The 18,565-nt window shown below is 30.1% G+C and overlaps 1 protein-coding gene across 7 annotated transcripts in view; it reads right to left on the bottom strand.

Annotated features, from left to right (window-relative positions):
- The window catches only part of LOC122570354, an 86,078-nt gene that overhangs the window by 51,158 nt on the left and 16,355 nt on the right, over positions 1 to 18,565 (bottom strand). For 6 of the 7 annotated variants that reach the window (XM_043732549.1, XM_043732554.1, XM_043732555.1 and 3 more), the window contains exon 3: positions 7,494 to 7,729. In XM_043732549.1, coding sequence (XP_043588484.1) covers positions 7,494 to 7,659 — 166 coding nt within the window. In that variant the 5' untranslated portion in view covers positions 7,660 to 7,729. Of the gene's footprint in view, positions 1 to 7,493; positions 7,730 to 16,616; positions 16,829 to 18,565 lie in introns of those variants that run through there. The other variant, XM_043732551.1, reaches the window with a different exon arrangement.

Raw genomic sequence — 18,565 nt, 5'->3', positions numbered from 1 at the left:
ATGTCGAAATATTATTTGCAGCAAATAAAATAAGTTATAAAATCATGCTTGAAGCATTTTTCGTGGTGAGGGCCACCGGTGGCCCCCACGGCGCTATAGCCAAATCGAGTGCCGGTCACCGGTGACCCCCATGGCAGTCAACGTGTTAAAACTGAAATCGATTGAAACGCATGGAATTTCGAATCTTAATTCAGCACAGGACCGTAGAGAGTTGGTACAATAAAAAAAAGGATGTATTAAAAGCGTGTTTCACAAGTTGATGATCGATTTCTTGCTTTAATATTCATTTATCTCAGTCTGTTTCAACCGTAAACCGAAGTGTATTGTATGTGAATCACGATGGAGCCTTTACACACAGCATCGGTGACGAAAGTGCATAAATATGCAGTTTATTCACACGTTCGTATAATTGAATGGAGTTTCAGACGAAACAGCCCAAGCGCTCTCCTTAAATAGAACAATCGAAATGTATTCTCTAACGTTCCCAATGTTACTAAACTTTTACTTGTAATAACAAACATAGTGGATATATAAATTTATCAAAACTACTTATTTAGAAATCTGCACGTCGTTCCATTTTTACTTCAAGCGTGTGTTTCTCAAGAGATGTATTTACTTTTGCGAAAGCTTATTACACACATCATTATAATACTACAAGTACCAGTATTCTTCACTTGGTTCTATCAAGTATGTTTTCTCTACATCTTCGAAACGAACACTAAAGAAAGAGCTTTCAGTATTAAATATAATTTGTTACGAGTAGACTACGAACATTCGTGCAAATGTAAATCTACAAATTTGTTAAATAGAAATTTGTTTTACCCACTAAATATTATGACTACTTTATTTTTAATATTTTCTGTATTTTTGCATACTATATGCATTCTGGATATTTTTGTATTTTTAGATTTCCCACAATTGCATAAAAATCTGACGTCCGGTTATGAATTAGCGACAAGGATTACACAATAATCGATAGAAACGATGTTTGTGCAAAATGGTCGGCAGAGTACTGACTGATAAAAAGCTTTAGTAACTTGAAAACGAAAAGCGATGAGGTCAATTTTTTGTCCTCATAATACAAAGAAAATTATCATCCTCATTTATCACGACAGTCACGAAATTTTTTAAACTTTTGATTAGACGATCATGAAAATTTCTTCAAACACGAAGAAAAATTCCTACACCTGTTTTGCATATTACGATATGATTAAAATGCGAAACAAAGTGCAACTGAGCAATACAAAAAATTCTCAACTAATCGAAAAATAGAGAAAATTAAAAATTAAAAAATTAAAATCGCTTGATACTCAGGACCCTGTTGATTACCCTGTGAATGTTAAAAATTTCAGGAGTTCAAAATTTATAGATTTATAGCACGTATTAAAAGACGTAAAAATGCTAATTGAATGAAGAACCTAAAATAAATTTTTCATAACAGAAGTAATCTCATATCATCTGTCGTAGAATCGTCATTATCAACCAAATGTAAGGTTATGCACAGAGATTTCATAACATATAAATAGAAAAATTAGTTCGTAATTGAGAAAGGGTAATAGAAAACAATAGGATAGAGATGTTTATAATTGATTATCGAAAAACAAACGAAAAAAATACAATAATATTGCTAATTTTCTAAACAATTGAGAATATATTTAATATTATTATCACATATTCGATATAATCGCAATTTGACATTTGTAAGATCTTCGATAGAGTAAAAAAATATGTTTGATCTTATATCAAAATGAACGAACAGTTTTAATAACACGGAACTATTTAATTGAATTTTGAAAATTGTTGATCATGTCCTTTCCTTGTGGTTTTCATTTGAACTCATAATGGTTATTTTATGATTTCGTTGCAGTAAATGGGACTCAGATAAATGGAATTCTAGCGTACGATCAAAAATATAAACTTACTTATATATTGCATTAGAAACGACACGCTCATTTCCAGCGCGTGTCACACGCGAATCGAACGTTTTTCCGAACTTTCCTGTTTTCACATCTCTTCCAGTGTCAGCCAGGAAAACGCGGTAACCTCGACGAGTTCTTCAATATAGACCACAGCCTACGTGTTCTCAACGATCATCGTAAACGTTCCGACTCCGTAAAATAATGTTGAATTTATTACCGGCTAAATATAACACGGAAAGTATTCGTGAACCGCTCGAATCGAATACAAAACCGAATTCTCTTTCTAATTTTGAGGTTTTGACATCAGCATCGTATGAATCGCAACTGTTTCGCGCAAACGAACGCATAAGTCGATTATGCAATTGCTTGAAGATTGTTATATAAACAGGAAAAGTATGTATGCGGACAATACAGGAACTGGTTCAAAAATAAGCTATCACATCGAACTCGGTAATAAGTTTCTTCTGATAATCTAAAACTAGGGGTATGTACAAGATATTAAAGAGAAGAAATCTGATTGTGAGATTTTAATACGATTTTAAATAGTCACGAGAAGAAAAAAAAGGTAAAATAAAGGAAACTAAACTGTTTGAAATATTCAAAACAGAATGATATTATGCAACAAGTTTATTAAAAAATTATTTGTTAATTACTGAGAATAAGGACAATGTCGCTGATTTCAGTGACCTTGAAATATATCGTCATGGTCAATATTCCGAACAATTTCTGCCTATACATATAATCGTCGCTTGGCTTTAGATTTCAAGTTATAAGCAATTTATATTTCACATTACATGTATTGCTTAACGATTTCTTTCACAAATATTTGTACTGTAAATAATATTTCAATGATGGTAGGTCATATTTGTTAAGTTTTTAAGCAATTCCATATACCGATTTATCGAAAATTATTCCATGCCAGCGTTGCCCGCCGGCTATTGGCAGCAGGATATTATTCCCGCCCAATCTATAAGCCAGTGATTTTTCTTTTTTTATTTATACAATATTAAAACTGGTTATCATTCTCATCAGTGGGTTAATTTTAGATTGGTTATATAAAAACGCGACCGTTTACCTCATAATAGGATGCAATCGTAATCGTAATTTAATCGGAGCTTTTTTGCAAATATCTTGAAAAAGAAGGCTGAGCAACGGTTGTCTATGTACTTATATAAGAAGAAATTGTTCAGAATGTTAATGAATTTGTATTTATTATATATATATACACATAATATATATTATATTACAGAATTCTCGAGAACATATTTCAAAGTCATTAAAATTGGGAGTGAAAAAATTCTTGCTTTCGAGAGAAGAAAAAAAGTCACACAAACTATTGTTTTAGTTATATTAATTTTTCTAATCAGATTACCAACAGTTGTTACAATTATAAAATATTTTCGTTTTGTATGAAGATCCCTTCTATTATAAGAACATAGAAATATCGAAAGAGAGAAATTCTGAAAAAAAAATTACTAAGCATGCTAATTTTCGAACACGAAAGTTCTTTCAAGTCTAATACCATTCTAGGGTATAACGTCATGAAAAACAGTTATATTAGATAGATCGCCGAAATATAAAGTTTTTAAGTATGCTTAAATAAAAATAATCCCACCGTGTTAGAGTCCTGTCCACACAGAGAGCGCAACTTAATTCGAAAGGTAATTGTCACATTACAATTTAACGCACTGGATGTCGCTTTAATTTAAACGCGACGCATCGACCGTATAATGTATAATTCGTTCTGCACTGGATTGTCAACAGGAAATTTTATTATTTACGTTGGGTGCTTGTGTAATGAGCATCGTTTGAGTTTTTGCAGGCTCTTGCCTTGTATGAATATTATCTAATCGATTATTTCATCAGAGGATAAACGAAGGCGCATACAAATGACCTATCACAATCTCGAATTCACAATAGCCAATTTAGTCAAAATTAACCATTTTACTTAAAACATATCGAACCGAGCATTTAAAAATATATAAATAAGAAAAATAATTTGTATTATTTGATATATCAAATGTATAGATAATATTATTATTTTCCTTCTTACTAAGGATTACAAGGGATTTCGCTTCTTTGATTTATTTTGCCACTATGTTTACACCTAGTAATTACTATATTATGTATCCGCTTCTTATTAATGATTGAAATACAAATCTTCTATCAAGCTTCTATCAACTACAATACAAGATACTCTTTATACTAACTAGATATATCAAATATATATACAATAAATAATTAAACATCGACTTAAAAATAGAATTAAGCAATAATTTTTCATTAATTGCTTATTCTCATCCCTGTGTGTAATTTAGAAAGGTGACTGATATAATACACATAATATAATATAATTAGCTTATTTTTAATTTGTAAAATTTGGTTGCAATATTTTATTTGTTTATCTAATTTGCCAAATTAACGAACGTTATGCAAAAGAGTGGATCAGTACTAGTAAGTTGTGACTTCATCAACTACATAATATTCTAACTTTGCTGCCCGATAATAATATGGCAACAATTCAACATTTTGCTTTTTTTACACATTTTATATTCTCTGCCAATTCATATCTTGTGTTAAAAAGGGGAAATATAACTCGTGCGACGAAAAACGCAGAGAAGTAAAGATACTCGCATCACAGGTGTTGCACGTGCAGTTTTTTGCTTTTAAGCCTGTGAAAGATCCGGCAAACGCGTTTTTCTCTCGATGTCTCACGCGGACCAAAAGTACATACGTACTTTGGCATGGTATGGCATTGGTCCAACCGTTTTGCCTCTCTTGGACTCGCAGACGCCACTTGCCAGACAGCACAACCGTCATCCAACTTCGTATATACGTCTCACGCTGATAATATTGAGGAACTGTGCAAGAAACGGAAAACGATTGTCCTCCGTCAAAGCAGACACGGAAATAGACGCGACCGAGATGAACATCTTCTGCTTCAATGAATTTTGGTATTCGAACAATATATTCGATCGCTTGCTTCGCCATCAAAGATAATATTTGCTTTTTATAAATTTTCCGTTGAAAACATGAAACTAGTTATCGGTGAATTCGTATGGAAACTAGTAACAGTAAATTCATATTAAAATTAATAATTGATCGATTTGTATTGAAATTAGCATGGATAATTCGACATAGCTGAAAACTATGCACAAATTTTCAAAGAAGAATCAGTTCAAGAAATTTTGCAACATTAAAAGCTACTAACGAAATTTTGGGTAATATTAACATTATTAATATATTGATCTAAGTAAGGGGAGAAAAAGGGAGACACGAGAGAAGAATGAGAGTTTAGAAAAAAAATAAGAGTAAAAGGAAAAATAAAATATAAAATTCAGTGTCAACGGAGGTGTATGACAACTGGATGATAGAGATAAAAGTTGAATATGTATTTAGAGCAGATAGGTAAGGGCAAAATTCAGAAATTGTAACGAGTAAGACATAATAGTTACTGGGAATATGAAAGTGAGAGAACATATCAACAGTTTCTCAAAGAGTGAACCAAAACTAAGAAAATACATGCAAAGAAAAAAAGAAGATTATATCACAGGAAATCGAAGCTTATAGTGGATGTTAAAAAAAACCAAGTAGAAAAAGGGGACAAAATACAAAAAGCATAAGAAAAAAAAGATGTGAAAACCGTATAAAATAAATAAGAAAGTGAGGCAGAATAATTTAAAATAACATATACAGAGGTAAGATCATGTATCTTGCGAGAAGGAAAATATTACATTTAAAGATATATATTATAAAAGAAATTTATATGTCGTGGTCTAAGTTACAATTAGGTAAATGCAAAATTTTAGTTAATTATATACCGGTAAGATAAGAAGTTTTACTTATATAATTGTAACACACGTGGAAGATTCATAGGGTGTAACGTGTTCATTTAATTCTTAAGAGTGATTTAATTTATATGAGTAACTTATACAAGATGTATAAAGTCCCGATAATATGTCAAAGTAACGTTTTGAACAAAAGTTAGTTAGTTTTCGGTTCACTACATATTTGGAAATTAAAAATTAAAACAGAGTTTTTCAATAAAGAAATCAAGAACATATTGACTTTTTTAAATGGATACCATATATTTTGGACTTCACAGAATTATAGCTGATATCAAGATGAATTCAATGACCTACTACACTATGATCTTGAAGTGATCTTGAGATGAACTTTAAGTTCGATTAACAGCAATAGTTCATCGTAGCGCTCAATGCAAAACGATATTATTGTTACCTTTGCATATTTCTAATAAACTCGTTTTATTTGTTTCGTCTTCCTAAGGACGGATTTGTTCATTCCAATGAGCTTAGGTCAACCTAAAACGGCGCATCGAATTTTGTTGTCTGTAGGAAAGAGCGAACTATGTTTCAGGTTCTTAAAATGATTCATATGATGATGAATGCTTGTGTTTACTGGTAGTTGTTCGAGATGATATATTAACGTGTACGGCGTGTAATTGCTGTTATCGACATAATGAGTGGGTATTATTATCAGGTACTTGTTCCTGATTTCATATTTTTTCTACTTAATTTTTTCATTGCATTTTTCTATTACGTTTTGTGCTCAGCAGTATGGATATATCTATTAGGTAGATTATCTTTTGGTTTTTACCTTGAAGGGTGATGACTAACCTATTGTATAGTATTGCTTTGTCTGTGTGTATTGTAGTGTAAGGTCACTTATCTCCAAATATAGTTTGCAGTGTTCGTTTTCAAGAATAATAGTTAGATATACTTGTAGTACGGTGTGTCGCTAAGTAGTCCGCTTTTATTCACTATTACTCGGTGTACTATCTTTATTTCTATTATTATTATTAATAAAATTCAGATTTTATATCAAGAATATAAAAATTCACTATTTATGTATTACAAATTTGTACTAAATAAACAGTTATGATAATTATTAAATAATTGATTACCTGCTCTAATAATTTAAGAAACTGCCATTTGAAATTATTACCTATCACTTTACTAAATTTTTTATGCATACTAGTGTAAAAACGAAACCAAGGTACATTTTCTCATATGATTTAAACGCAGCTTTACTGCTTACTGCTTAAATTAAAAAAGATTATTTAAATTAGGAAAAAAGCTTGTTTAAGTTGCTCTGGATTCTAACGGTATAATACTAGCTCTTATCGTAAGTTCAACGGACTTTCAGCAATGTCGCGAGCTACATTTACGATGCAGTAAAAAACAATCGATCCAGTAACCGTTATGGCAAATATCCGTTTTTGTTCCGTAAAGGTACATTAAATGTAATAAAGATTTTATTGATATCAAATATGTTTCTTACGTGTTATATGTACAACAGATCAATCGATTAATTAAAGAAAGCTTGTAAGCAGAATTTGGTTAAAATTGACGCTGGAAATGATAGAATTTCCTCTCTTTGATATTGCTCTTAAAAACAATTGTTGAGCAACTGGTTGCTACTATTTTATTTTTTGTTTTTCTGCTATTATTTTAAACAAGATTTATTATTAAATTAAAATGTCGATGTTCTCTCTAATGTTAATACATCGTAATAGAAGAGAAATAAATTAGCATTTCTTTTTTCAAAACTTACCGTTTTCATAATTCTTTTGTCCGAGAGAGAAATTGTGGTTTACATCTGGCGGATCGGCATTGTCGAACAGGTCAGAAGACAACTGTCTTTGCAGACGGATCGTTTCATGCGTCAGCTCCCGAACCTGAATGAGCAATTCCTGATAATTCGATACCGGAAGCGTCATTGCTGTACACTGTTATCTTTCACTGCGCCCTTGCGCCTAGATTTTGAAAGAACAGCCATCCGATTTGAATCTGTAATAAAATGAATATTGCTTATCAATATAAAACGCATCTTATCCGTATAATTAAATTGCGAATGTTTACGTATGTTAAATATATAACAAGTATATGACATTTATACATGTAAAATATGCAAATATTCACGAAGAATATGCAAAATGTGTTAGTAATATGTGTGATATAAGTTTAAAAATGCGAATATTATTTACGATACGATATTTAATAAGAAATATTTAACAACACTTTTGTAGTCATCCTAATATGTTACAGCTTATGTTACAATAAATTATAAGCTTTTTCCTCAAGTTTATATAATCGACAAGTGAATTGCCATACATGGTAAAAGTAATGGACTCAGAAAATAATGTTAGCTTGCGTTATTTAAAAGAAAATAATAATATGATACTTAATATAAAATTTTATACTATAAAATTTCAAGTGAAATCCCGGTATATTAATACCAAAAACTACAAGTGCTGCATAAACAAACTCAATTGACTGCTCGAAAATAAGAAGACAATTTCATGAATCTGTAAATGGCAATCGGAGTATTGAGCGTTGCTCGTATATCGCTGCGATAATTTATTATGTATCATATGCTAGATAATGGCATTCATTATGAGGCTTGCTGAGATAGTCAAAAAAATCTTCAATGTGTTAGTAAATATAATGTAGTTAATAATTACTGTGATCAACGACGACAGCGATGAAGATTAGTAATATTAGATAAGACATTTTAAAATTCACTCATTTAATAAAGGTAAAACTATTTAGAATTGCATATAGCATACGATATGCACACTATATCAATTATACAAAGTAGATCAGTCATCCATACACGGTAAGAAATAGTGGATTTTTTTTAGCTATGACGCGCCATTCCATGATCAAAAAGCCCACAAAAATTATAATTTAATAGACATGTCAGGCAACCTCTAATGTAAAAATATAAATGTTGTCATTTAATAACACCAATAAAAAATTTGGCATTTTGAAACCTTCCTAATTTTTTGAAAATAGGTTTTTCAGTCAAAAGATCTAAAAAAATTCCTAGATATATCACACTACAACTATAGTAATCTCAAATATTGTTATGTAAATATATATATATATACAATAATAGAAGTAGGAGACTAAAATTTTGTCAAAATGGTTTTCCTAGAAAACTCTCTCGATTGACGTATCATAAATTTAAATTGATTTTGGGATACTTTTATCGTGTTTATTCGGTTATGCTCTTTATATTTAGATTTCATTTCTCTATTAACCTTCTGTGAAAATATGTGTTTACATAAACACCCATAATATACAAATAACATATAAAATGTTAAACAAGTATGTAATTATTTTAAAAATTAACACTTGAGGAATCAATATTTCATTGTCTTAAAAATATCTACATTAAACGATCAAATTTTATTAATGCATAATCAAGTAGTAAATAATAGTACGACAATTTTATTATTTTCGCTCAAGACAATATTTTACTTGAACCAAAACAAATTATCATTTATCTATTAATATACAGAAGACGATAAGAATACAAAAAAATAGAACTACATAATTTCTCTTAAATAAATCAGTTTCGTGATATAAAGATATTAGAGTTAAATGATCGAGAACAAAATAATTCACAAGATATACTAAGCTTTTACAGAGAAACATATTCCTTTAAATTTATACGATTAAGTAAAATATATTTGATAATTAATGTGACTAAGACTGACTAAAAACCAACATATAAATAATATTTTAAAGTATATCAAGATTCTAAAAGATTTTAAATGCAGTGAGGAACCTTATATAATAAGCATCTTTTATAATATGAAAGCTACTCGAGTTCATGGATAGAATTGCGATGAATAAAGAAGTTGTTTACAATTACGTTTTATCAAAAAGTGAAATACCAATAAATATCAAATATATCAAAATATCAAAAAATGAAATATTTCGTAAATTTTATTTAATTTTCGTTGGTCCATCCTTGATACTAATAATAGTGTGTGATCATATAATAGTATATAATTAGATATAAATCCAAATCTAACGTAAGAAGTCGATTAAAAATATTATACATACACAGCTGTAACACAGCTGTAACACACTATCGTTATTATTACTGTATTATTGTATTTATATTTTATATGTAGTAGTGATATTGTTATATTTGTTGCAGTGGTACTTTATATCGCGTAGGCAGGAAAAATCAAAAGATTGGTATATCCGAAAAGAAAATGCAGTTTCACTTTTTTTACATAAAAAAAAGGTAGAGTGTGGATAGAATTATCGCTCGTAATGTGAATATTTCAGTTGATTCGTACAACTGCGCATCTCATATAAATGTTAAAATATAATTACGAATTAATGGCTAACTAACAGTTGAAAGTAATACTTACTATCTCCTTGTAGAATTAACAGATATACGTATGTATGTACATACAGTCAGTCACAAAAATTTACATACACTTGTTAAATATAAAATTTTTTAGTGAAAACGTTAACTCTACAAATTCTTTTAACGCATTAATATACGTATTGTTAAAAGTGTAACACAATTTATTCACTCGCATCTTTAGTAAGAAAAAGGATGTACGGAATATAAAAAATCCAATAGGTGTTTGTAGAATTTCGTGACTGGCTGTACATTATATGAAATTACAATTGTTAGTTTAAGATCTTATTAACAGTATATTGAAACTAAATGTATGACTCGTTGAAGTATAAATGGATTTCAAATATTATTGTTGAAATTGAGAACAATGAACTTCATAATGTTTAACAATTACAAATGCCGACATTTAAAAATACATCTTGTATTTGTGTCGTAATATTCTACGATAACTCTAATAAAGAATAAATTCCATCCGACTCCTCCTATTTGTAATTTTCTAATTAAATTACGTTTAAACATAAACGTTAAAAATAAACAACTATCCACATACTTTTGGCCGCTAGTGTACATTATCTAATATCGTTTTATAAATTTTATTCTATCTCTAATCACTATAAAAAATATGTCTATCTAGAGATGCGAAACATTCTGTATTTGTAAAGTAATTTCACACAGCAGACCCAGAAAGCTAGATTACATTGTGAAAATTCATTCTAACGATTGTCATTATAGAATTACAAGTGACATCAAAGTCTGAAAAACCGCGAAGAGCGATACCGTATACAGTATAAAAGCTAGATTCTGAGCTACATAAACTCGTCGCTCTACACGCGGAGAACCCCTTCTGGTTGAAATGCTACGAGTCAGGAGTCGTTGCAATTGCAAGTCTCCGTGTTCCACGGTTATGCATATGTACGCTTAAGTACTGCACTCGTTCGTGCTTAAAAGAGCTTTTGTCGATAGGGAGGAAACGCTGCAGCCCCTTCCATCCCCGTCGGCACTAGCTCGACACGTGAAAAGCGTGCGCGCGTGCACGCAAGTTGAGGGAACCCTAAACTTACCACATTCGTTCGCGTCAACCGGTTTGTTTGTGCATCGTCTAAGACTTGGTAACCACGCTCAGTAGTTACTTCGTCTAATTTTGTGCTAACATTTTTCAGGAATTTTTCCCGTTTCTCACAAATTTTTGCTAATTTTTTCAAATGTTGTTGTTGAAGTCTTTGCAATTGTGCCAAAGTTTCATACAAGTTAAAAATTATGTTCTCATTTTTGTGTAAATCGGTTTGTAATATGTTTAACTTTCAAATTGTATTTTAAGAATTGGAAGCAAAAATGAAAAATAATCGTAATATGGATTAAGATAACTTAAAGATCATTTTTTCAAATTTTGATACTTGGAAATTTCAGTTTCAAACGTTTATACAGATATTATATTTATATCGCTAACGGATACTGGTATCGAATTATCTGATACATTTTTTGAAAATGAAAGTAGTTTTTTATTATAAACTTCAGTTAGATAATAGGACGTATAAATATATTAATTGAAAAGCAGCATCATTTGTTACATATAAAATAATCCAATGGACGAAGAGTTAAAAAATAGCTGATTTTTGGTTAATTACAATATCATAAACAAATCCTCAAAGATTTACCTGTAAAAAATTGTCTTCGCTACTTTATTAGTTTTTATTCGTTGCGTTTAAATATAACATTGAAAAATGTAATTATCTTTAAGGAAATTGTCATTAAAGACTTAAATTCTCAATCAAAGTTATTCAAATTCCCAAAAATTCAACCGAAGGATAATAAAATACACAATTGTTGTAAATACGTATCATCCGATAGAACGATGTAATATACTTAAAATACCTTTTGATAATAGTACACAAGATGATCTTGAACGCAAGAACCATGAATTCTAGGTGAACCCATGGAAGAAACACAGTTTATAGAAAATAATGTCGCGGAATGAAGGCGTAGCGGGTCTGCCAGAGCGCGTCTGTCTCGCTTCGTGGTCCCCATGACTGGAACCAGTCTAAGTTGCAATAAGAAACTTTGGCTGAATGCATTCCATAAAGAGAAAAAGCTTTTTATTTGACTTTTCGAAGCCAAGGTCGAAGGTATTCAATCGATGAAGTACCATGGCGGTAACTCATCGAGTAACAACCAAGTAACATAATTGTATAAACACGACAAGTACATAATTTTGTTAAACAAACCAAGTTGCTTTTAAATGTATTAAAGAAGAAATTTCTCGAGAAATCTACATTTTATGTTACATTAAAACTTAAAAAAAAGACAATTGCTCATAACTTCAATGAGGCATTTAAGGCTAGTAAATAATTGCAAATAGGTAATTATATATTCTACTAAATAGTAATATTTAAATAATCAGAGAATACTAAATTTCTAATATTATATTTACATTACACCTACGAAGAATATTACTACACCAACTAAGTTATTGATGATAAATTATTCATGGCAAACTAACTTGTTACAGTTGCTTTTATAAGATATCGGTGCAATATTAATATTAATGTTTAAAGAGTTAAAGTGTAAAGGTGGTAGAAGTTAATGACTATTTAAATTTATAATTACATAATCAAGAAGCGTATGAAATTCTGGTGATGGTGATCACCAAGTTATACGTAAATAAATTATCCGATTATAATTGACCAAGAAGAAATGAAAGAACTCATTAACTTGATAAACTAATTATTTTGATAATTTACTGTTATTCCTTCAGAAATTATATTAGAACAACTAAACTGGCAACTTTGCAGTATCTGCTACCTACGATGAAACCTTTCCAGTGCCATTGTAAGGGAATCATGGAAACTCTCTTATGCAATCACACATAATTACTAGTGTTGTAAATATCATATTGTTGTGTTTGGCAAAATATCGGGAATGAAGTCGATGATTTCATTCATCATTCATTTATTTTATTCATCGCTAAGACGATGAACTTAGAAATTGTTACTTTACATATTAAAACGTAATATTTTAACAATTTTAATTTTATTATTAATAATTCGGAAGGCATTCGCTATAATTGAAGGAAATTATTAAAAAATTCTCAATATAATCTTTCAATTTCAACATATCGTAATAGAATTAACGTAAATATCGTTGATCTGTTTCTATCCTTTATTGACTGAATAGCGAGAATCCATCGTTACTCTGTATTACTCTGTATCTCTGGTATAACTTTTCAAGGAGACATTTTTTCATTACTTTTACTCATATATCTTATACGTTGAATAATATGATTGTATATAGGAAAAGACTGAATAAACCTTGTGTAATTATTTGGATATTTAAATATGTGTGCGTAGAAATTTATAGATATAGTTATTTTATAGATATGTTTATATTTAGATCATAATAGTATAATTTCGGAATCTATATTGATTAAATATACTTTATTTTTTTCGTAAAGTACAGTAAGCACTTAAAGGATATTCTGTATAATACTATAGTTACAGATATTCTTCAAAATAATCATACTTGTTCACTCATTAATTACAATGTCGAGACATTATTAAAAAATAAAGGAAAAATATTCAAAAGTACCTATGTAAGGTGACAGTCTAAGATACAATGTATAAACATGCAATGTATGTACATATGTATATTTAACTAAGACTATTAGCTATTCGACGATATTTCACCCCTGCAAATAGTTAAGTTCTTCGAGCGCCAAACTTGACCTGGTCACGTATGCGAAATGCATGTGCAAGATCTACGTTCTACATAGATGTAGACTCCTATTTTGCACGCGCTTAATGCCAAAATTGCGTTCTAAAAATACACTACCATGTCAGCGTTGTCCTCTTTGCCGTGTTACGTGGAATTTATTAACGCGGTCAACGCTCAGTCATAATCACTTCACGTGTCAAAAACACTCCTCTTTCCCCAGATATATACTATGAAACTTAACGAATTCTATTTCCCAAAATACTTCAAACTTTGAAGTAACTTCTGACGTAAATATAACAAAATAGTACACCTCGTCGAAAATATAAATTAAAACCTTTCCTTGAAGATAACTTCGCAGACGAAAAAATACGATTACAATGAAGACAATAGAGTAAAATCTAATTAACGTTTTACACTCTGAAAATTTTTACGATACGATCGATTAGCAGCTGCAGCATATTTTTACAGTGAAACTTTTCCAAATCAGGGGTCTCGTTTCGAAGATGGAAAAGATAGTAAATGCGTACAAATTGATTTATAAGGTGGCCTTCTTCCATTTTTTAATGATGGAAACACAATAGAAGGTGCAATAGTCAGGTTCACGTGATAAATGTTATTGTAGTAGCAACTGTGCAATACAGTGGGTTCTATACTTTTAATGGAAATAATTCTATGCTTTTATAGAGAAAAGTTAAACATCTCTTTCCCTTTTTGCTAACGAATATTGTCCCAGCGTTCAATTTTTATGAGAATTGGCAAATATTTTAGTAGCTAGAAATGTTGAAAAATATGCTATTGAATAGGACTAAAACTGAATGTGATAAATGTAATGGCGGGTAACTGAGAAAGAAAAATAATAAAAAATCATAATTAAAGCATTTGCGTTGCAAACGGTACAAGTTGGTATTATTCGGCCATATTGCAAGAGTTTAATTAATTTGAATTTTATTTTGTATTCTATGTATCATCTGTTTTAAATATAAAATGCAAAATAAAATTAACTATCCTAATATTCAGTAATGTAGCCGAAACTATAGCAATCATTAATGATTCGTGATACCAATTCAGAGTTCTAAGTTCATCATTACGGTTATCGCTCAGTTTTTCATATTGCACACGTGAAAACTGCAAAAGAAAGAAAAAGATTAAATCACAGTCAGACCGTAAACTCATCATCAGCTGATTAACATTTTATGACCATATTATACTATGGATGTTTAATTTTACTCTGCATACCGTTACGATTCGTTCGAAAGAAAAGTGCACTGACCGACGTGGAAGCCTTGTTATAACACAAAAGTCAAGCAGATAGGCTTAGAAAAGACCATCTTCTAGAAAACCAAACTTGTTTACTGGCTCGATGCATGTTATTTTATGAGAAGACGTTCAGAATAATCTGGCGATTATGAAATTATTTCATGCACTTGGTCTCAAATTTGGAGTAACGCAGATTCTGATATTGAATCGCTACAAAAGAAAGAAGTAAAAGGAAAAATAATTTTTAGCGATTATGAAGGAAATTTAGGATATTTTGATATTTCTGATATCTGATAGCAGATTTTGATATTTGATCACTAGCTTTCGCGCTGATACTTTGAGAGAATCAAAGATATATTTATAAAATGCGTGTAGTATGTAAAGTGTAAGATTGTGGTTTAATATATGAAAACTTTTTCTCATTAAGTGCTTCTATGCAAATCCACATAATCATGAAATATTAATCAACGCGTTTATGAAGCTAACCCCTCTGAAGATGCTGGTAATTAACAAGACGAAGATTATACCGCATTGTGTAACGAAATTTGTAAATAATTACTGTAACCTACTTAAAGTTCCAATGTTGATTACTTGCTAGCCCGTAAAAGTTAGTCGATTATTTTCATTTTCCTAAAATTAATTAATAACTACGATAAATATGCAATCTTTTTAACATACCTATACTTCCAGTTTTAAATATACCTCTAAGTACTATACTTAAAAATAATTGGAGCATTGTTCGCTTTATACGAGGAGTAAATCACTCGTGTTACAAACTTTTTATTTTTTTGTGAGATTCTCAAAGCTTAAAATGTGCACTATCGAATCATTTACTGAAAAAGAAGATTAAAAATATTAGACAAGGTTGAAACGTTAAATTTTTAGTAAAAGTTTACAAATTTATGTAATCGATATTATTCAACACTTTCTGAGCTTTGTGTAAAACCAAGTGTTTTTAATATTTTACAAAATATTAAAGCAAAACAAAAAAGAAAATTTTTAGTAAATAACTTATGAATTTAAGTTATTTGACTCTCTGTCTAAAGCAAAATATATTCGACTTTTCTGTGAAAACATCGATCAACTGCTATTACAAAACCGAAGTTTTCTAAAAATGGAAACATTAGTTCGGTAGAATATAGTAAAATAGTGAAAAGTAAGAAATTTTCATTACAAATACAAATTTAAATAGTCCCACTTGTAAACTTCATCCAAACCTACTTATAAATAAATCGACCATCTATCATCGCAATAACAAATATATATACTTTAACGATGAAGAGTATATGCACTTCGATTTTCTAGTTCCCTAAAGAATACTAAAAACAATACGTATTACAATTTCCTCTAAATTAGTAGAGAAATAACGATCCTTAGTTAACTTCAAAACACGACCTTTCTGTTAAAAATAAAATAATTTACAATAGCAAAAACAAATCCTCTAAGAGATACTAATTCTCCAATTCTGTAATATCTTTGATCGCAATATATATAATTCCATAGCGATATCTAACCAGAGATTGAAGCTTTAAAATCAATTACCTTATAATTATCCGTCACGAGGATCTCAGAAATCATCGATTGTCTCAAAATGATCTTCGATGTTGAATCAGAAGTAAACGAATTGTCTCTTTCACAAGACGGCAAAGAATAACAGATCGTGTCACATTCTAAGCTAAACAAGACGCTACGATAGAATTATACATAGAGGAGAAATGCTCGACACACTGTGAAGCAGACACACGAGCAGAACCTTCTCCTTCTGCTGTCCAACGAAAACTCATGGTGCACGCTCAACGCGGCTACGAAGGCCCTTCCTCCCCCCACTCCAGTGATGGAAGTTAATCGTGGTGGAGAAACCCCTCGTGTCGTTCCTGGTTCGTGTTTAGCAAGGGACAGACTCGTTCTTCGAACATGCGACGAATGCCCTGAATCGCTCCAAATGTTATTCGAAATTAAGAGCTTCGAAAACCTTGAACCACCTAACTTTCTTAATAAATCTTGACACAACTGATACCTAAAATTTTACTGCCTAGTGGAACCGAGCCATCTTATGTATTTTTAACTGTTATCGTAAATTCACTGACTCAGGTGTAATTTAAAGGTACGTAAAACAATCAGAAGGAAATGAGATCTTATTATAGCAGTGAAAATGTAAAAATAGCCTACAATAATTTATGTGTAATTTCATTCGTGTAACAGGAAAATTGTTGGTATAATATTAATTTGGGTTTGATCATTGGTGAAAAATGTACGGATAGACGATCAGTTGAACTACATAATAATAATAATGATATAATGATACAAATATAAAGTATATGGTAATTCTGGAATACAGTGACAAAATAAGTTATAGGTTTAATTAACCGTCCGTAATACTATTTTATTATAGTTTGTATAACAAATTTAAAAAAGAAACGCTTTTTATTATTTTGAAACAATGCTAACATCCCCCAAGTTCCTTTTCCTTATTTTTTTAAATTTCCTATTTTTATGTATCGGTGGAAACATATCACAGAATTCTATTTATTTTACACCCATGTATGTCATAAATTGAAGGAACATCAATTGTAGCTATTTTTGGAAAAGTATTAACATCTCCTAAGCTTATTTCCTTCTCTTTTTCCACCTTTATGTCCGTTATTTTTCTATTGACAATGTAATTCTAACTTTATTACAAAAATCTATAAGTTATCACGAGAAACGTATCATTAAATAAAAAGTAATCGAACTTTCTTGAAAAATTACGCTATTGCAGACGGGGCATTAAACTATACGACTGTTTGATGGTACATCGAATAGAGAGTGACGATACAAAAGTGAAAACTAGTTCTACTTTCGTGCCAATTTCTGCTTCATACAACGAAGATCGTAAAACGTCTTCGATGACTCAGTATGCTTCAGAGTCTGCTCGTATAATCGTGCTGAAATCGAGTATATACAGAAAACTATCAAGATTGGGGTATCAAGATTGTTGCAAAACCACAAAAAGAGAACACAAAGAGGTATATATACATATTAAATTAAAAAGACACAAATATAGTAAAGTAATAAATAAAGTAAGAATTGCCTCTATGCCTTTCGTCCGAAAAATTTGAATATATTTCATTATCAAAATAAAAATAATAAGATTTGGAAACTAAACGCTATACGTTTACTGTATCATGTGATTTTCAAATGTAAATATTTTTTACGTTAAAAGGTAATGCGATATTCAATAAAAAATTTACATATATGTTTTGGATAGGAAGAAAATAAGAACTGTCCAGCTATTATTTAATTTTGAAAGAATTATTGTTTGATATTAAAAAAATAATAATGAAAGATTCAAAATAGTCGAGATTAGAATAAAAGAATATAAAGAATTTAATACAGTAAGATAATAGATAGAGATAAAAGAATTAAAAAAATTTAACTTAAATCAAACTAAGCTATGACTAATAAAATAAAAATTATATTACTATAAACATATAAAAAAGGAAAGAAAAGAA

Source organism: Bombus pyrosoma, linkage group LG8 (assembly GCF_014825855.1).
Source record: "Bombus pyrosoma isolate SC7728 linkage group LG8, ASM1482585v1, whole genome shotgun sequence".
NCBI lineage: Eukaryota > Metazoa > Arthropoda > Insecta > Hymenoptera > Apidae > Bombus > Bombus pyrosoma.
Note: the sequence above shows the minus strand (reverse complement) of the source record. Positions and strands in the feature narration are given on the sequence as shown.